The 21,508-nt window shown below is 40.5% G+C and overlaps 1 protein-coding gene across 1 annotated transcript; it reads right to left on the bottom strand.

The window, feature by feature from the left end:
* Positions 1-320: 320 nt before the first annotated feature.
* Positions 321-15,416, bottom strand: abhd15a (abhydrolase domain containing 15a). Its single transcript, XM_038693581.1, has 3 exons — positions 14,266-15,416; positions 4,642-4,994; positions 321-2,210 (listed from the first exon to the last, which is right to left on the bottom strand). The coding sequence occupies exons 1-3, from the start codon at positions 14,812-14,814 to the stop codon at positions 1,553-1,555; spliced, it is 1,560 nt and encodes a 519-aa protein (XP_038549509.1). The 5' UTR covers positions 14,815-15,416; the 3' UTR covers positions 321-1,552.
* Between the last annotated feature and the right edge of the window lie 6,092 nt (positions 15,417-21,508).

Here is a 21,508-nt window from a genome sequence, read left to right as displayed (position 1 = left end):
GTGGATAAGGCTCAGTGGGTGGACAAACACTGCAGTGAATGACACACACACACACACACACACACGCAATAGCTGTGGGGACTGTGCTATAAGAGGCAGTGTCTGTGAGCATTGACTCAGCTGGGGTTTGACAAGATCACAACTATAGTACAATGTGCTCTAAAATTAAAATGATTTTGAGCAAAATAATTATAAATTGAGAACAAGATTATTTTATTTATTATTAACATGCTGGTATTAATATGGAATTTACTTATCTGTTGTGGAAAGATTACCTTTTAAATGCTACTTTTCAGGACATACAAAGTATACAACTCGAGTTTGTCACCTTGGTTCATTTATTATACTTTAAATGTTTTAATTCCATCACATATTATAACACATCTAACAGGTGTAAAGCATGTTCATTAAACAACAGAAGAAAACAAAAATCAGTTGACAAACAGCACTTGGTAGTTTTGTGTCATGACACATGTATGCTTTCTACTCTGACCCTTGGCTTTTCCATGCTAATTAATCTGTTGAGCTGCCCTTGAACAGTTTCTTTACTGAACACTTTCAACACACTATTTCATTACTTTGTGTAATTTGAATTTGCATAATTTGCACAAGAATGATAAACAAATAACATTTTCAGGGACTCGAGAAATGTTTCAAACAACATTACACTGCTAAATCTCAACCGCTCCATATCAATGCGAAACCAGACACCCTCACAGTGTCGCCACTATCAGGTCCTGAGTAGCAGGGAGTTTAAATGATGACACAGGGAAACTCAAAGTGCTTCTAGCCACCCAGCTCCTTAAAATGTTACCTCATGATGCAGACTTTCCTCTAAAAGCTGACTGGGAGACAATCACATCACACAAGTTCCTCTATTTTGGGTATCACAGGATGTTTTCCCATACAGACGAGAACGTTCAATAATACACACAGTAGACTCTGTTAATGAGTCCAATAACACTGGATGAGTTTATTAATTAATGAGTTTATTTAATAAGACTTTAATCAGTTTTGCTCCCTAATTAATAACCTTTCAGTGATGAAAAGAAACAGATACAGTAAGATTCAAGGTTTCAAATATCCCAAATGATGATGCAGGTGTAGCAAACGGAGTAAAGTGTGAGGCAGATGAATGTGTGTGTTGATAAAACTGTGACAGAATCCTTCAGTTTTATAAGCTGGCAGTGAAGAGATTTGTATCAGTCGGTAGAAAAATATTTAACCGCCAATCTTGAGAGTTTCATGTCAAGTGCTCGGCAGTTAAACATAACAACTGTGTGCAAGCTTGTGGCCTGTCATGATGTTTTTATTTCTATTCTAGTGTTTTATGGCTCACATCCAGCATGTGAGAACAACAAACACTGTCTCTCATTTAAAGGTACTCTATGACCTCAGTACTTCACAACCGCTGCACTTTTCTAGTTTTGGCTATTTTAACACTTTGTAGCTGAGTGTCACATGGGCAGAGAACAATCTGAGCGCTTCACATCCCAAATCCAAACAATATCAGAAGGCATCAGTGTAGTCCATTAACTTCCATTAAGATCCCTCATCGTGTATAGGACCTCTGCCAATTGTAAATGGCGTGGATATTATGGGAACATGCTGGCATTCGTTTACATGTACTGACGCTGCGGTGGCGGAAAGCCCTTCCTCCTGCCCCTCCCCCCAGCCCCCTCCTCCTTGCAGCGAGCTGCTTTGCTCTATCCTCTGCAGTAAAGAAGTCTGTGGTCGCCCTGAAGAATTCCAGCAGAGCTTTGTGGCTCCAGTTGGTCCCACGGCTCCCTATCCCACTGTTCGGCGCAGCGGCAGAACTGACTCCAAATGCACCGGTGGCACTCCCCTCGGACTGGGTGGAGAAACCACAGTGACCTCCACGGTCACTTAGGAGGAGAAAAAAATGTGGGTTTGTCTCAAAGAGTTCCAAGGGCACCGTGGATTGGGTGTCACCGCGGACAGGGTCATCCTGAGCGCACACACTCAGAACAGGAATAGCCACTTCGTCCACATCTCTCAGGGGTTCGTTGCGTTCCCAGTAAGCATCCCAGGCACCTGACGTATTGCTGCTGCAGCTGCTGGTGGTCCCTGTTGGTGCTGCAGAGTCCACATGTCCAGCTTGACAGAACAGCGACTCCTCCAGGCCACGCAAGGAACAGCTAGAAAACAGGGTGTCTGTCTGTATGGTCTCACCCAGCACCGTCTTGTACCTGTGCACATCATCCGAGTAAACACACACACGCACAAAAAAGAACACGGACAAACAAATAAACAGATAACAAGAGAAAACCTGTCAATCAATTCTGAAGAGCAGCATGGGTCTCATATTCCCTTCGTGGCACTGATTCGACATACTTCACCTGGGTCACAATGTCTCTTAAAATCAATGACTTGACACTGAGCAGGCCATCCGTTGCTACAGTAACTTGATTGTTTCCTTAATTGTCTGTGCCTTTCAGTAAATGGTTAGTGAGCACTTGCATCTGTTTATCGTATAATTCACCTTTTGATGTGTGTTGCTTTTGGCTGACTGAATATATAAAATTTCCTTGAGTCAGTGTATTCTGCCTAAAATTTTCTAATAGTATACTTTAATGCAGCAGCCTTATGAAAACTTACAGTGCACTGAAAGAAGAGAAGGAGCTGTTTATATCCTTCTGTATTCCAAAACTCATTACAGGTGCTGGTCATATAATTTCACTATCATCAAAAAGTTGTTTTATTTCAGTAATTCAAAAAGTGAAACTTGTATAATGTATACATTCATTCCACACAGACACAGATATTTCAAGTGTTCATTCCTTTTAAGTTTGATGATTATAACTGACAACTAATGGAAACCCCAAAATCAGTATCTCAGAAAATTAGAATATTGTGAAAAGGTTCAATATTGAAGACACCTGGTGCCACACTCTAATCAGCTAATTAACTCAAAACACCTGCAAAGGCCTTTAAATGGTCTCTCAGCCTAGTTCTGTAGACTACACAATCATGGGGAAGATTGCTGACTTGACAGCTGTCCAAAAGACGACCATTGACTCCTTGCACAAGGAGGGCAAGACACAAAAGGTCATTGCTAAAGAGGCTGGCTGTTCACAGAGCTCTGTGTCCAAGCACATTAATAGAGAGGCGAAGGGAAGGAAAAGATGTGGTAGAAAAAAGTGTACAAGCAATAGGGATAACCGCACCCTGGAGAGGATTGTGAAACAAAACCCATTCAAAAATGTGGGGGAGATTCACAAAGAGTGGACTGCAGCTGGAGTCAGTGCTTCAAGAACCACCACGCACAGACGTATGCAAGACATGGGTTTCAGGTGTCGCATTCCTTGTGTCAAGCCACTCTTGAACAAGACACAGCGTCAGAAGCGTCTCGCAAAGACAAAAAGGACTTGACTGCTGCTGAGTGGTCCAAAGTTATGTTCTCTGATGAAAGTAAATTTTGCATTTCCTTTGGAAATCAAGGTCCCAGAGTCTGGAGGAAGAGAGGAGAGGCACAGAATCCACGTTGCTTGAAGTCCAGTGTAAAGTTTCCACAGTCAGTGATGGTTTTGGGGTGCCATGTCATCTGCTGGTGTTGGTCCACTGTGTTTTCTGAGGTCCAAGGTCAACGCAGCCGTCTACCAGGAAGTTTTAGAGCACTTCATGCTTCATGCTGCTGACCAACTTTATGGAGATGCAGATTTCATTTTCCAACAGGACTTGGCACCTGCACACAGTGCCAAAGCTACCAGTACCTGGTTTAAGGACCATGGTATCCCTGTTCTTAATTGGCCAGCAAACTCGCCTGACCTTAACCCTATAGAAAATCTATGGGGTATTGTGAAGAGGAAGAAGCGATACGCCAGACCCAACAATGCAGAAGAGCTGAAGGCCACTATCAGAGCAACCTGGGCTCTCAACACCTGAGCAGTGCAACAGACTGATCAACTCCATGCTACGCCGCATTGCTGCAGTAATTCAGGCAAAAGGAGCCCCAACTAAGTATTGAGTGCTGTACATGCTCATACTTTTCATGTTCATACTTTTCAGTTTGCCAACATTTCTAAAAATCCTTTTTTTGTATTGGTCTTAAGTAATATTCTAATTTTCGGAGATACTGAATTTGGGATTTTCATTAGTTAGTTTTAATCATCACAATTAAATGAAATAAACATTTGAAATATATCAGTCTGTGTGTAATGAATGAATATAATATCCAAGTTTCACATTTTGAATGGAATTACTGTAATAAATCAACTTTTTGATGATATTCTAATTATATGACCAGCACCTGTATGTTCCAAAAGGATAGGATTTATATTCACCGCTTATCTACACCCACAAATCTACTGAAGACCTTTTCTTTACAGGTTACCGATGGTCATTAAAAGCAAATTCCAGTTTCATACAATGTTATTTTCATAGCTCTGGCCATCATTGCTATTGAGAAGTACTCAAGTTAATTGCTTTCATCAAGTACTTTGGCGAGCACAATGTTATCATAACCAATAGAAATGAATCACAGTCATCGTTTGGAACCCTATAAAGTCATGTTAATTTGAGTATTCTGTTTTCTTCACCATTTATATTTTGTTCCCAGATATCATTAACATTTTGCCCAACCATCCCTCCCCTATGATAGCAGTTCCCCTTCCTCCATACCTGCTGAGACATATCTTCTGGTAGAGCACCAGCGCCCACTGGAGGGGCCAGCACAGCCCGTTCTCAAACCAGCTCTGACAGCGGAACACGGGCGACAGGCAGACGGCCGCCGTCATGTAGCTGGATGATCCACACTCCCCCAGGTAAGACAGGAGAAGACCGGACCCGGTGCTCTCGCTTACTGCATACAGTCTCCCTGCAGGCTGTCGGTAGCGAATGTACCGCACAGCCTCGCGCAGATCTGCAGGGTCACCGAACTGCTGCAGTTTGAGGGTGGTGAGCGGGGTGCCATTGTGGCTGCGGCGGTTGAAAACTGCCGGAAGGTAGCCATGGGACAGCGCCGTCTCACACAACTGTTGAAGGGGGAGGAAAAACTAAATAAAAGCATGTCCATCCTTACAGATTGGGAGCATTATGAAGGACTTGCTGGGGAACTCTGCATTTAGTATGCTAGCTCTTTTGAATTAAATACAAAAAGACAAGATGGGAAAGGTTATCCATTTATGTACCATTACAGAAAAGGGACATATAAAAGGCTGATATACAATGTATTTTACACACACTATGCCTATATTAGAAATCCTCTTTTTTTGTCCATCTAAATAGTCCACAGTGGTTGAACTAGTGTGGTCTGGTCTCTTGGTTGTAATAACACAGAATTATACAATGCCTCCTTTTAGAAATCAGTTTCCATCTTGTTCCACTAAATGTCTTTGCAGTTGTAACACCTAAAAATGCATGGTGCTACTTTTTATTATATGGAAAAAGAAATAACCAGTTGCAGAGGGGCGTAAGAACACAGTAAAACTACAGCATTGAGTGTTGCTCACTTTCACTGTGCTGTTTAACCATACTTAAAGTGTACACTGTAATACTACAGAATAGGTTCGACTTTCAACACAGTAAACATTTAGTCATACCACTAAATCGCAATTTGTTTTCTTTTACAGTTTAACTTATTTTTGACAGCTGAGGAACACTGTTGCAAGACAGATATAGCCTTCACTATTAGGCAACGTAATGAAACAGTTTTGCACAGATGTATCTCAGCAAACAAGAGTTATGCATCCTGAGATACTGCCTACACAATGTCGCCCAAATCAGTGGCAAAACACAGCCTAAGAAACCTTCACTTGGTGATTATTAACATCAACATGTCAACGTTAAAATGTCTGCTGGGTTATATTTCACAGGAATAATTATTTTCCATTGTAAATGAGCAGTAAGACAAGACTTGGAAATGCTTGGAAACTGCCCATTGCAGCTGGAATAAATTGTAATGATGATGATAAATTATGAGTTTGTTTCAACTTTATGTCAGTTCTAACACCTCTAACAGCTGATATATTAATACCTCAAATAGTCCATATTTGCACATGCAAAAACAGATGAGGCCATATTTTACAGCAACATCCATTAAGCATTATCAGAATTACAGTGAAAGTCACAATGCTTTTCTGTCATGAACCTCCCATGATATCTAGCTACAGGTTGTCATGAGCCAGGATGGTGCCACTTGACCATTAGTAGAAAATGTCCAGGCATTTGAGACTGTTCTCAGACACTGTGGACGCCTTGGTGAAGGCTAACATTATGCCCCATCTTATTAGTTACGAGCGAGTGAGCTGCTCAGCTCAGACAGCCTCAACCTGCAATATGAAGCTCCCCTTGAACTGGGCTGGAAGAAAAACTGGCACATAAGAGCAGAAAGGGCTTGAGTACGGAAACCTGTGATCGCACGTCTCTGGCAGGAAGTCTTCCCTTTCAGTGAGCTTCACTGTGGAAAGAAATATCACTACTCATTGTTTCGTCTAAAGTGAGCTATGAGCTATTATTACTAACTATGTTTATTTTGATACGAATGTGGCAATATGAGACATTTGGGCTGTGGAGTCATTGGGGTTTAACACATGAATGTAAGAAAATGCTAAACAACTGAATGAGAAGTGTGTGAGTGATGTCTTTTTTATGTTTCTTTAATAGAAATTCAAAGGTGAAAATCATTTCAATTCACACGAGCCATAATTAATTTATTCTCAGCATGTCTATAGTAAACTGTGGTTTACTGGCCGTGCGCCTGTAATGTTGTTAAGGAAGCAAAGCAGAGTAAATGAACAACTTTTTCTTGTAGCCTTGGCTGCAGATTAGCTTATCAAAACATCACTCCATTCACTAAATAATAATTATCACTAAAATAATAATTGCATATTATATAATAACATATTTAACTCAGATTCTCATATCCATATCCAAAAGGTTGGACAGAAAAACAGACACACTCATGACACATCATCAGACCTTAGTAAGCCTAAGCCTATGAGCGTGTAACTACATGAACTTAAAATAACTCTGGAAAGACAAGAAGGTTTTGATTCGGAACAGAGCAGAAATGACAATTAAATATAGAAATTACATTAAAAAGCTCTCCACGCAGAGACGGCATACAAATCAGAGATTGTTCCAGCCAATGCTCTGAATTTTACCTTTAGAATAATTGAATCAATCCATTTCAGTGTCTGGAAACACAAGGAGAGGATTTGTCTTGCCCCTCATGATTAATCTCAACATTAGTGTTCAGTTCTCTGTTTCTCATAAAAACGTTTGTGGTCAGAAACGATAGTGGGGCCTATGGTAAATAAACTGTCAGATTTAAATTGTATTTACATTCAAATCTGTAGAGATGCCAGTGAGGAACAGCCACAGAATGACTGCATTAAATATTGCCCAGCTGAGAAAGACTGCAGTAGCATTTTCGCCACTTTCTGGTTGTCTACATGAAAGATTTACTAGGCTAGATACATGACCAGGCAGTGTCAAAAAAAAAAGATCTGAGCAGAGATAATACACTGCAACATCATTCATTCACTCTCTCATTAGCCTCTTCCATAACCCATTCAATAGATAACGCTTTGAATCATTGTGATTCAAGAGGAGCACGTGAGTGGAGGGGAGGGGAGTTCAATTTAATTCCCAAAGATATTGAGAAACGCATTTAGATACTCCACAATTTAAACTGCATATGAGAGTCGGGGCTGAATGATGAATGTTGCGGTTGAGATTAAATTAGGTGAACTGAGTGTGAAATGATTTTGTCCTGCTTGTGCCTGCCTGCTCAAGTATTAACACAACAATGCGTTGAACCAACGTCAGACACACGAAGTAACGCACTGTGTGAATCTCTCACTCTATCGGGCACAATGAGGGATGAGTATCAACTGCTCCACGTTAAATACTAAACACATCTCGAGGATGGCAAATAAAATGAAGGCTTTGTTAACGGTGTCAGGCAAAGTACTCTAAATCCAAATATACTGCAAAGCCCTTATGTTTTATATCATATCCAAAACCTAAAAAATTTACTTTTTGTTCAGATGTGAATGACCCATGACTGACGAGGAATACACATAGGACAATCTGATAAATTGTTAAACTGATGTCACCAGCTTGGAGGGAACACTGAGTTCTTCCTTAATGTGACTAATAGTTTTTATATTGCTTACAAAAATTTTGAAACATTAACTTTTTTTCCTAGATCATATATAGGCCTTTAAAATTCCTGGCAATGCTTTTCCTACTTTTTGAGAGCTCAGCATCATTGCAGAAACGGTTGAAAATAAACCGTGTTCTGAGTTGATAAATTGTCAGCTCAGTGACAAATTCCTTCAGCAGAGACTCACTGGACAACATCCCAGCTCTCATACACACACACACACACACACACACGGGGCAGCATTTATTCTCCTCACACTCTGTGCTGAAACAATGACAAAGACATAAATCAGGTTAAATCAAATATGTTATTTGATTAAAAGCCTTTTAGAGGCAAGAAAGCATCTTACTACAATGCTCTGTCTACTTGTCAATAGTTTGCATAAATACTCTTCAACAGGCCTATGGTGTTCTGGGAATAGATTTGCTCTTGTGAGTCAAATGACGGAGAATTCATTTTATAAAATAAGGGAGAAGTCCCTTTTTTGACAATTGTGTGGAATAATTTTAATTTCAAATGCATCCTGCAACAGGATACTATTGTATACTATTGTATAGGCTCACCCAGTATTACATATAAATATCTAATAATTTAACTGAGAAAATTGCTAAATAAAACAAACAAATAATACGCAAGTCCACATTAAATGTTACCGTACTTGTTAAATAATGAATGCTATGGCTGCCATCTTTTTACGGTTTTCTGATGCACTAATTGCATGAACCCAAATTATAGCTAGCTAAATAAAGCAGAGGCTGTTTCTTCTTTAATCTCTTGCATTGCAGCAAAATCTGTTTTTTCCTCCCCCCGTCAAACATGGCAGCATTGCTGGAGAAGAGTTAAGAAATCATGATACCCTAGATATAGAGTGTTGTGAAGTCTAAAGCAGACAAAATGATGGACTAAAAATATATTTTGAAGTTGCAAGACAGTGTTTTCCCTCTGGCTCAAAAGTGATGAGCATTACAGGCATGCAAAGGGTAGAGTAGCTGTTAATTATTGAAGATAATGTCACAGTAAAAATATCAAGAACTGAAGTCCCAAACTATTTTTAAGCTAGCTCCTGTTCCACAAGCGTTCATAACATTTTTGTTGATTTATTGTTGATTTGATTATTGTATTAACTGTACAATTTACCCCATCCCTCACTTAATATGGCCTGCATTTAGGCCTTCTATTGAAACTCCCTTGTTGCAGCTCAGTTGAATGAAGACATATATATTGGTACTTCTATGCCCTATACCTGTATTGGGCCCAACGTTTTGTACTGCTGGTAATGTTTCTGTGATTGAAAAATTTCCAAGACTGCGTATGATGAAATATTACTGCTACTATTACCTGCCTCACTGATCTAATCGTGACTGTTAATGGTAAAACGTTCCCATTTTAACTGCCCAAGTACTAAGCTATTATCCTCTCCCATTTGGATTTGGAAAATTCCAAAGTTGTTCTCTCAGCAGTGAGAAAGTTAAAAGAATGGTCTGAAAAACAATTATTTAAGTGCTGAAGGGTAAATTACACATAATGACCACATTATATAATTCCTTATATCTATAAGGAATGAATAACACTTGATGTAAGAGAAATGAGTGCCAAAAAGGACACTGAATAAAACATTTGTTAATGTACTGTATCTAGGTCACAAAATTATGGTAAAACCGCTCCCAAATCTATCTGCTCTGTCAGGAAAGTGTGACGCGTGTAAAAACTTATGAGGCAAGACGGCTGCAAAAGCTGGATGTCTGCTCCCAAGAACATTTATGGCCTTTCAACACACAGCTCTAAACAGTTATCACAGGCCACTGAATCTGGGGCTTATTCCTACGTGTCTTTACATTTTATTAGTTTAAAGAGGGGGAGCGTTCTACGTAGTCTTGCTTGTACTTGAGAGTTTAGATAAATGCAGCACTGGATTAAAGGGACAGGTATAATATATGAAATATGTTTCTTCGCTTTCTTGCCGAGAAAGGGAGTGAAGAGAAGATCAATACCACTCTCATTATCTTACTGTAAATATGAAGCTACTGCAGCACCCGCTTAGCTTAACTTAACCTTAACTTAACCTTGATTTTATGCTAAGCTAATCACCTTAGAGAGATGGACACAATGGGTGGATTTAAATATTGATACCAATAGAAATGTATTTTTGTTAAATGTGTAATCCTACAAGTAACTTAATTCAATGCACACTGATTTAACTAACTAACCAATTAACTGCTGGACTGTCTGCCTGAAAGAATGAATCTGTTCATTCATTCATTCAAAAAATACAAGATATACAGTGAGGAAAATAAGTATTTGAACACCCTGCTATTTTGCAAGTTCTCCCACTTAGAAATCATGGAGGGGTCTGAAATTGTCATCGTAGGTGCATGTCCACTGTGAGAGACATAATCTAAAAAAAAAAATCCAGAAATCACAAAGTATGATTTTTTAACTATTTATTTGTATGATACAGCTGCAAATAAGTATTTGAACACCTGTCTATCAGCTAGAATTCTGACTCTCAAAGACCTGTTAGTCTGCCTTCAAAATGTCCACCTCCACTCCATTTATTACTAAATTAGATGCACCTGTTTGAGGTCGTTAGCTGCATAAAGACACCTGTCCACCCCATACAATCAGTAAGAATCCAACTACTAACATGGCCAAGACCAAAGAGCTGTCCAAAGACACTAGAGACAAAATTTTACACCGCCACAAGGCTGGAAAGGGCTACGGGGAAATTGCCAAGCAGCTTGGTGAAAAAAGGTCCACTGTTGGAGCAATCATTAGAAAATGGAAGAAGCTAAACATGACTGTCAGTCTCCCTCGGACTGGGGCTCCATGCAAGATCTCACCTCGTGGGGTCTCAGTGATCCTAAGAAAGGTGAGAAATCAGCCCAGAACTACACGGGAGGAGCTGGTCAATGACCTGAAAAGAGCTGGGACCACCGTTTCCAAGGTTACTGTTGGTAATACACTAAGACGTCATGGTTTGAAATCATGCATGGCACGGAAGGTTCCCCTGCTTAAACCAGCACATGTCAAGGCCCGTCTTAAGTTTGCCAATGACCATTTGGATGATCCAGAGGAGTCATGGTAGAAAGTCATGTGGTCAGATGAGACCAAAATAGAACTTTTTGGTCATAATTCCACTAACCGTGTTTGGAGGAAGAAGAATGATGAGTACCATCCCAAGAACACCATCCCTACTGAGAAGCATGGGAGGGTAGCATCATGCTTTGGGGGTGTTTTCCTGCACATGGGACAGGACGACTGCACTGTATTAAGGAGAGGATGACCGGGGCCATGTATTGCGAGATTTTGGGGAACAACCTCCTTCCCTCAGTTAGAGCATTGAAGATGGGTCGAGGCCGGGTCTTCCAACATGACAATGACCCGAAGCACACAGCCAGGATACCCTAGGAGTGGCTCTGTAAGAAGCATATCAAGGTTCTGGCGTGGCCTAGCCAGTCTCCAGACCTAAACCCAATAGAGAATCTTTGGAGGGAGCTCAAACTCCGTGTTTCTCAGCGACAGCCCAGAAACCTGACTGATCTAGAGAAGATCTGTGTGGAGGAGTGGGCCAAAATCCCTCCTGCAGTGTGTGCAAACCTGGTGAAAAACTACAGGAAACGTTTGACCTCTGTAATTGCAAACAAAGGCTACTGTACCAAATATTAACATTGATTTTCTCAGGTGTTCAAATACTTATTTGCAGCTGCAAATAGATAGTTAAAAAATCATACATTGTGATTTCTGGATTTTTTTTTTTAGATTAGGTTGCAAAATAGCAGGGTGTTCAAATACTTATTTTCCTCACTGTACTTGTATTTTGTATGTTTTAGGATGAACACATTTCAAACTCTTGCCCATATATGAAGGCACTAAAAAGTATGTATGACTACTGTTAGCTTTTGCATCAATGCGCCATCCTATAGGTGGATCACGCCAGACTAAATGAAATAAAGGAGCAGAAGACAAACTGAGGGTAAAAATATGAATGATTTAATAGGAGATGGCTCATTCATAAATTCATGAGTTCCTGAAATGTGCTGTGTAAAAGAGAACGAGACAGGAACCACAAGCCCACAATCTATTTCTTCTCTGTGTCACCGATATAGATCCATGTGAGTGTGGATGTGCAAACACGAGCTCTTTTTATCTCCCTGTCTGGCACATGGGCGGGCGTGCGTGCACACACACACACACACACACAATGTGAATCTCACTACTGACAGGAGCTATCTTAATTGGTGTATATCCCTTGTGGTGCCCCCCCCCCCCCCACACAAAATGTCTAAATGGGTTAAAATGTTTTGACACCCCTGTATCCTTCTATTTTTATCTCACCATTGTTTCTTCCCACTACTTCTCCCCTCTTCTGTCTACCTCATCATTTTTTTTAGATCAACATAAGAAGTCATCCCCTCTAGATGAATGTCAAACACATTTGGTTTTGTTAGTGTTCAGTTCCTGCAGAGTTGTTATGCCTGACATGGGGCTGACAGTAAGTCCGTGATGGATTTGCACACAGAGCTAATGGTATAAAATGAAATGAGCTAGCACGATGCCAGGTGCCCAGAGTAGTGCAAGAGCCGACAGGCATTCATGTGGAGCAGCGCTGCACTTCCCCAGGCCCCTGAAGTCAAATGATGCTTTGTAATCCCTCACTCAATTACCTCAGTCAGTATATTGAAAAAGCAGTTGAAAGACCGGTGCTGCCTCGACATCTACTTTTTTTTTTACTGCTTTTTTCTTCAAACCTAGTATTGATTTGAACTGGCATCTTCCCTCATCTCTTTTAAATTATTGAAAGTCTGACTTGTCTTTTGACTAGTTGAATTACTTTATGCAAATTGTATTGGTCTGTGCATGTGTGGAAGGGATGGTAACAGACGGTCTAGCACTATGACCCAGGCAAGCACACCTGGGCCTTTCTTCTTGCACTGAGAGACACACCTAAGAGAGCAGAGTCCAGCCTTTGTTTGGTGTTTGATTTGAGTTTAAAATTTTTTTGAATGCATAATTTTCTTGAATGGTGAAACTGTAGAACCATGAAATGGTTATTTTAGCTCATAGCATTAAAGATTTGATTTCATGTTTGGTGAGGGATAATAATTCGGAGTGACTGCTTAGGCACATCAGCCAAGAAACAAGGTATGCTCAAGCAGAACCAAGATATTTTTAAATAAGTTTGAATCCTTTAATACAATATTAAAGTGGTTCTTTATAAACATAGATTCCAGTCACCTGCATGTTTTTGACTGGGAGAGGGGACACTTCCCGTCTAGCAAGGTATATTATTTTCTTTTACATTGCATATGTTATGTAAAATGTTTCTTGTACGGGTTACCTTTGTAGATTAATGCCCTTCTGTTTCCTTTAGTTTTTAAACAAAGACACTGCTAGCCTAGGGGAGTTACCTTAGCTTGTTGTGAGTAAATTTGAGTGGTTTGTGGGTGTTTATTCATAATATGCAATTTCCTCTTTTTATGCATACTGGTAGCTCTACACTAACCTCCCTGGTGGAGTCTAGCCCCACATTGTTTATTTTCTCTGAATTTTAAAACAATTTGCTCTGTTGTTGTTTAGTATTACTCTGTGTATTTCAGCTGTGAAAACACTCACTTCCACTTATTTGAAGTGTAGAAATGCTGCTGTTGGTATAGACAGTGAATAATAGGATACAATGCACTCTCATGCTGCTGCTGTGATTTTCATCATGTGGACTCATGCTGTAACATAGATTAGAGACACAGAGCAGCTACAAAGTTCATGATACTACTTAAAATGCATCTAAAGGCTTCCTTTGTCAATGCCTTGGATAATAAATGGATTTCTGTAACTATGTAGTGATTCAGAAACGGTATTAGTGTCTGCAGACATTACAGAAACGGCTGTCTAACCTTTAACAGGGATTATCGGGTTTGTGGAATATTTGAAGTAGATCTCTTTGGTATTAAGGCTGGGGTACCCTGTTTTGTTCAGCTGAATGACAAGTTAACATTTTAGACTTTTTATTATTAAACTTGCTCACTATCTTGATCTTTTGTATGACTGGCAGTTGTGTTTCTGCATGAACATGATTCATCTATGGTCATTCAAGTGCTATCTTCTTAGGATTTTTATTTTAAGAACGGACAGGTTACCTTTAAAACGTTTCTAGTGATCTTCCCAAAAGAGTTTGGGATGATGAGCAGAATGGGACTGGTGGAGTGACTGGAAGTCCTGCGTCGCTTCTGGTATGATGGCACTGCCCAGTCCAAGGCCACCAACCCATCGTCGCTCAGCTGCAGGTTGTCCCGCACAAACTGGACCGGGCTGTCGTACTGCCAGCACACCTCGTACACGCTCTGGAGGAAGGCGCTGGCCCGCCACGTCCATCCCACACACGGCGAGAAATTACTGAAAGTCCTGCAGTGTTTCAGGAGATAGTTGGCCAGCGCGGACGGTTTGCAGATTAGCGCCACGGTGCGTGCTTCCTCGCCGGTCCCCGCACCCACACTGGCCGTCTGGGCACCATCGCTCCACTCACGGTCTGGGACGCACCTCCCGGTCTTGTCCTTCGTTGCCTGTTGTGACATTCCCAGTCCTTGAAGCAAAGCGTTCGGGTGGTTCTCGGTGGCAAAATATTTGGAGCCTGGCCAGATGAAGACCACCAGGATCACAATGCACAGAGCCCCAAGCCATTCCAGCATTGGCACGGTTGGAGAGAGCAAAATGAGCACAACACGGACGCTTTCCAACCCGTATTCTGTATCTTAAGTTGATGATAATAAATTTACATTATAGACGTTAGTCCACGGAAACATGCCCAGTCTTAGTTTGCCGTTCTTTAATCATCCTAAATTGATGCTCAGCTTGTCAGAGAAGTTTGGTGTTTCCCCCCGGTGCCAAGACGCACCAGTCCCTCGTCGTTGTAGGCGTGCTCTCTCAGTTACGCGGCGTTTCTATTGTCCGATTTCATTCCAAACCCGACTTCATGTTTCCATTATAGGCACTTTTAAATAAACGAGCATATTCCGTCGTGTTTTATGCATTCACCGCTAACTGGTCTAACCGACCCAGTAAATCGACCTGTGTTTCAACCCAATAATAATCGTCTGTGATAAACTCGCCTTTAAGCTGGAGACGCCTCCCATCATGTCCAGCCCCCCCCTCAGAGTGAGCAGGTACTCCGTGCACGCGATAATCTATGCTGTTCGCCTTCGCCTAAATTACTTTCAGTAAAAGTGGGTGCATCTTGGGCGTTTTTAAAACGTTGACTATCTCTCTGCTTTCCTGTCGTTAGTCCCCCATCTCGCTCTGTCTTGCTTGCTCTTTCTTTCACACGCGCACTCGCAAGACTCAGAGACCTGTCAGTGCGCATTGTCATTGTCAGATCTGAGTGAATTCCTTGTGAATGGATTTTGCAACATGTGCCCACTGTGTGTGTGTGTGTGTGTGTGTGTGTTTGAGGGAGAGGTCAAATTAGTAACAAATACAGTAACCTTCTATGAGGGGCTTTAAATGTAAAGTAACCTTTTTAAACAGGTTTCTGTTATGTAACAAAAGAACTTCAGGTTTTGCTCAGTGTATTGTTGTAACTGTAATTTGAAGGATAGAGTGAAATAGACCTATGTTCTTTGGACTTACAGATTGTGATGCACTGTGAGCACTGCATACATCAAGTTTCATTGTAAATGTTATGTACTGCTATAACCTCACTGCCATTTTCCTCACCCCCTCTACTTTACTCTACTATGAAACTCAAACAGATAAAAATAGACCTTAAATGTGATTTAAATAATTAAACAAGGAACTGGTAAGCATGAACATTTTAATTGTAAATCAAATATGTTGCAGGATATAGAGCTAATTGAGATTAGCATCTACAAAGGATTCTTCTCACTTCAACATGATTGTAAGCTTCACAGTCTGAGGCACAACTGGCCACAAGTTGAACCCATAGATCCATGGAATATCCAATTGACTCTCTAATCAGTCACTAATGGTGGCACTAATAAGGATGATAGATTTCATGGAAACCTGTAGCTTTGCCATCTGGTTTTGAGGAACATGTTGTCTTGGACACTCATGTAGCATAACAAAGCGCTGCGGCCTGCTGAACATAAATTGATGGCGGTGCAACCGGTGGTGTGTGCAAGGGAGTGAAAACGAACCCAAACAGAAAGTGACAAGACAGTAGATCACCGTGTATTTATTCCACTTTTCAATGCCGCACCATTCCTGTGGAGTAGGCAATGGATAATGAAAACAAATGGCAAAATGGGAGATGCCAAGCCAACGAGTATAGAGAATCAAGACAAATGAGTGGCTGGAAGCATCTCTGTATCACCTCAGAGAATACCAGAGCAGAATTTCTTCCAGCTGGTGCACTGGACAGGTCAGTGGGGGGAGTTGCATTATGTTAATTTACTCACTATAGTTCCAAACAATGATCATTTACTCTTTGTGTGTGATAACCATCTCGTTTGTTGCAGCCCTATGGCAAGATAACTCTCACCATGTAATCTTAGAAGCTCTGTGGTGTTCTATAAAGTGTTTGATCATTAACTTTAATAAGATGTCTGTACACTTAATACCTAGAAATGTTATTTGCGTAACATTGACCCATTGCACTTCACTTTCACGTTAGTTTTAATTTCCTAAGAGGTGGGTTTTTTTGAAATGCCTTAAATAATAAGTTAATATATTTTGGAAGGTCACAAAGAATAACTAGGAACACATTTCATTAAAACCCAAATGATTTGTTGATTCAGCAACCTCAGCATTGTTAACAAAAATAAGCTGGGAAAGATTGTTAAAGCTTGCCAAAAGTGAGTTGCCATTGCATACACACTTTAAAAAAAGGACTGGTGGACTCTTTTATAGCTCTTTGCCACTTTATTATGATGCCATCTACTGTATGTCTATTATATGTATTTGTTTTTTATTAGTGGTGCATTTGTTGCGTTGACTACTGTTTGCAAAGCACATTGGCACAATAAAGACAAACCAATCCAAACCATTATGAATTATCATGTTTCCACTTCTCTGAGGTTCATTCTGTTTATCAAAGGGCTGAATGAGGCTGATAGGCAGTTATCGGTCCATCATATCAATAAACACAAGACTTCTTTGCAAGCAAGAATTTGCATATGGGAGATCACTTAGTCTTAGAGCAAAATATGTCCCTTGACACCTGTATATCACATTCTGTATCATGCTGTAGTGTATGTGCAAATGCAAGGTTGTTACATTTCTCTCAAGCACTGGTTTTATTATTTTGTATTAAACTTAAGTTGTTTTTGCAAATTTCTGCATTCCCCTGAAAGTCTGTGTTGAAACACAATCGATGATTCCAAAAAAAAAGGTCACGGGTGATAAAGAAACATGTGCAATACAATAATACATTTTGCATCGATGACAGGAGATGATGAGGAAAAGGGTCAGTAAATCAAGAAAGCAGAGGTGACTTGATTAGGACAAGGTTTGGACTGACCGGCACCTGTGGGCTGGTTGGAAGCTATGTCTCAGCACAACCTGGTCAAAGACCCTTGTCAACATGAAAGCCTTCTGGAAAATGTCAGTGAGGTTGTCTCATAACCAACAACCTCTGCTGTCCTGTATTTAAAGACCCTCATCTTTAGGTTTATTGACAACTGACAAAGCACACAAAGAGTTATTAGCATAAATAGATGCTGGAGACAAGAGCGAATGTGCAATCAGTCAGTATTGGTATCATGAGAATGAGAACAAGATTACCAAATTAGAAGCATTTAACCATCAAATGAGGGAGAAACTCAACACACACACACACACACACACACACACACACACACACACAGACACACAATCTTCAAGAGTATGCGTGGTTTCTTTACATTCATTTTATTAAAGCAGATACAGAAATGTATACAAAACTATTCCCTTGGATCAAGAAGGATGGGAAGAGCCTCACCCAGTAATTTTCCCAGTCACTGACCCCAAATTACAAATGCACAAACTCCGACAGATGCACACGCACGCACGCACGCACGCACGCACATACACCTATTTTGCAATCAAACATTGTGCTTTCACATGCAGAATCTGGGGTCTTTCCCCAGGAGTGCTGACAGAATAGTCCTGGGCTAAAATGAAGCTGTAGCCTAGAGGTTGCACTGTCTCTTACTCAATATTTAATAAATCGTGTCTCCTGGCTGTGCTCTGCTGAAATTTACACATCTTCACTGTAGAAGAGTGGATACAACATTGTGGGATCTATACTTATTCACTTTCTTGTTGAGGGTTAGATGAAAAGATTGCCACTAATGACTGTTCGGTAAATATCAAGCTACAGCCAGAAGCTGCTTAGTTTAGCATAAAGACTGAAAACAGGGAAAATGGCTAGCCTAGCTCTGTCCAAAGTTAACAAAATCTCCCTACCATCACCACTAAAGCTCACAACTGTAATGGCCCAAAAACAAGATGACTCTGGTTGTAAGAAGCCTGTTTTTAGTAACATCCTTGTTGAAGATAGTCCTCAAACTTGAAATATTTCCATTAATGAGTAACATAAATCCCACATTTGTGTAGCTTGTCTATCAGCCATACAATATACTCACACACTCTCCTCTCAGGCTCTTGGCAGAGGTGAGAATAATTTTCTCTGGCTGTTAGCGACAGCTTGACAGATGGGATCAGATCAGGAAGTTGTTTCTTCCAAGGCAGCAACAGATGCTAGTCTATAGGCCTATGTGACTATAGTTTAACCCTGCAGGTTAAACTCAGGGGTGGAATTAATAAATTACATTTTCTCTTGTTACAGGTACAGTCTTGCTTTTTTGTGTTAAAAAACTTTTACTACGTATCTGTGCAGATTCTCAGTCATCCGGGTCACAGTAGTTATTGAGGAATGCACAGATATATATCGTGGGGAGGGCCAACTCCTCAGGTGAAGACTCTGTCAATGACAACAATGTACATGTTTTAGACAGGAAGGACACATGGTTTGAAAGAGGTTAAATAGCTGGGATTCCCTGCCAGTCAGTCAGCACTGAAGAAGCCTCTTGGATCAGAGGCAAAACAAAAGTATCTTCTGGCTTGTTTGTATTTCATTAAACCAGAGAAAAACGTCTTGGGCAGGGCAAAGCCCAGGATGTACCGAGATGTAGTTAATTGGGCAGTTTTACATAAAGGTAAATGTTACTAAGACAAACATAATACAAACTGCAACTTTCTTGACTTGCAAAATTATCTTTGAAATTTACAGACATTTGTGTAATTCATGATACAGTTCATACAGTTGTGACTTACGCGCATGTTTTTTTTTTTCAAAATAAGGTCAAAGTGGGGAATCCAGAAAAGGAGAGACATCGCCTCTCTGTAGTATAGGAAGATAGTGGAGGGGGGTAGATATAGTTGGCCAGTGGCAGGCTTGTGAAACTGGTATTGATCTTTTCATCTCAATCGGAAAGCGAATAATCATGTTTTCCAAAATGTCTGACTATTCCTTAAAAGTTTGTTTTTTATGCACAGCTGGCCACAGTAGGAATTTAACCTCTAACACGGTAACCTCTAACACACTGAGCTAAACTGCATAACAGCAGCAAAAAGCATTTTAATGTGTCCATTATAACAATTGAGAGTGATGCACTGAGACAAAATGCTTTACTCAACTGACTAAGAGTGAAAAGTAACAAGCCGGAGCAAAAAGGAGTAAAGACATTATGACACTGAATCCAAGGAGAAGAAGACAGAGCACTCTGAGCAGCCTCATGACTCATCATTTGTGCTTGGATCTCATTTGCAAAGCCCAACCAGATACCCCTCCTCCACATTTTAAATCGTATTTGTGTTGCCTCCTTGGTAGGGATGCGAACTAGCTGTAGTCGTTTGGAAGAACTGGCAGTCGATTTAATATTGAGATTTTGATTTTTGTCTGCATCCATAACGTCTCATGCAGAATGACGGTTGTTCTGCTGGACTCACTGTGCCCCCCACCCCCCTTCCTCTCCAGGCTCAGCCCCTCATGCCTGGTCACCATGGCACAGCCACAAACTTAACATCAAAACAAACAGTGACTGTGCCACAACTTCAAACAGATCACTGTAATTTAGGGGAAGTGGAGCAACAGCTTGGCACCGAGGTGGTTTTGTTTTTCTCGTGACATATTTTTGATTGTTTTAGAGGTAAACTTAGTCTCCAACATCCCACCTTAAGTAAGTACAAAATGAGAAATGTTACAGCAAGTCACCTCTCACCCAACCTCTGCAACTGCAATCATATGCAGAACTCATGTTTAGGTTGGCTTTAACTTGTTTTAATATATAAATATCTAGATTTATTTATGTGGTGATGCAGTACATGTCCTTCCCCTGAACCCTGACTATGACGTAGGTCTACTGCTGACTGACGCATATCCATGATCAAACAGATGTATCCACTTCTGGGTGAATATTTGGTGGAATGCTGGTCAAACAGGAACAAGTCTAAACAAATGTCTCGATTTTCACACACTTGCTGCGATAACATCAGCAAATCAAATGAATTTGAAGCATAAGGGAAAAAATATATCAAGTTCACTGTAGACTTTTTCAAAGTCACAAGCAGCCCATCCAGCCGCAATGTTGCATTGCTACCTCTTGCATGTCAAAACATGACCACATCTTCAGTAGCTGCCTTCCTGCCCCATTTAAACTTCCTTCAGCTGAGGCATGAAGCCACATGCTAGTGAAACTTTCTTATTAGACAGTTAGTGAACGCCAGTGATCAGTAAATGTCGTTAAAAACACAACAGCTAGTATTTTGAACCTTGAGCTTTACTTTCTGTGTGTTTAAAAGTAAGGTTTGGCCCATGCAGGTGTTAATCATATCTATCATCAACTTATCATACTGGCAGTGCAAGTGCCAGTCACTGCAATAAGCCCTAATTTTAAAGGTCAACAACCAGAAGAATAATTTGAGACTCAATCTCAGGCATCTTCATTCTCTAAGAGTGGGAAAACAAATTAAACAAAAGACGAGAGAATCTGCTGAGTGAGGAACAAAAAGATGCTCTTGAAAGAGGACAAAGAGACATAAGGAGGTACAAAAAGAGACATCACAGAAAAATATATGCTGAATTATGCAGAAATGGCCTGACTGCTTTTTTTGCCTCTTGACCTCCTTCTCAGCAGAGAAGACTGAGTTGCCTCTTGGAAAATAGATTAGATGGAGATGTCATTTTTTCCTGCGCTTCCCATGGTCTCTTTGTCTCAAGTAAACCATTAGGAGGGCATGCCAGGCCACATAGGTTTGTGCCCCACCAATGTTATCAGGAATTAAATGTACATACACAAAGGGACTATCTTATGAATGAATCCAAATGGGTCATTGTGAGAAGCCTTAAATACCTTTCTTAAAGGTCCTTTTGATCCCAAGAGATTA

This window comes from Micropterus salmoides, unplaced genomic scaffold (assembly GCF_014851395.1).
Source record: "Micropterus salmoides isolate LMB-PRFRI ecotype aquatic unplaced genomic scaffold, ASM1485139v1 Ms_hic_scaffold_3, whole genome shotgun sequence".
Classification (NCBI taxonomy): Eukaryota; Metazoa; Chordata; class Actinopteri; order Centrarchiformes; family Centrarchidae; genus Micropterus; species Micropterus salmoides.
Note: the sequence above shows the minus strand (reverse complement) of the source record. Positions and strands in the feature narration are given on the sequence as shown.

What these genes read in the sequence shown, in the direction of transcription:
- abhd15a (XM_038693581.1), bottom strand. Translation starts at nt 14,814, where the DNA reads ATGCTGGAATGGCTTGGGGCTCTGTGCATTGTGATCCTGGTGGTCTTC. An exon ending in TCACTAGAAACGTTTTAAAG is followed by an intron (nt 4,995 to 14,265) that starts GTAACCTGTCCG and finishes CCCCTTCAACAG; the next exon opens with TTGTGTGAGACGGCGCTGTC. An exon ending in CAGAAGATATGTCTCAGCAG is followed by an intron (nt 2,211 to 4,641) that starts GTATGGAGGAAG and finishes TGATGTGCACAG; the next exon opens with GTACAAGACGGTGCTGGGTG.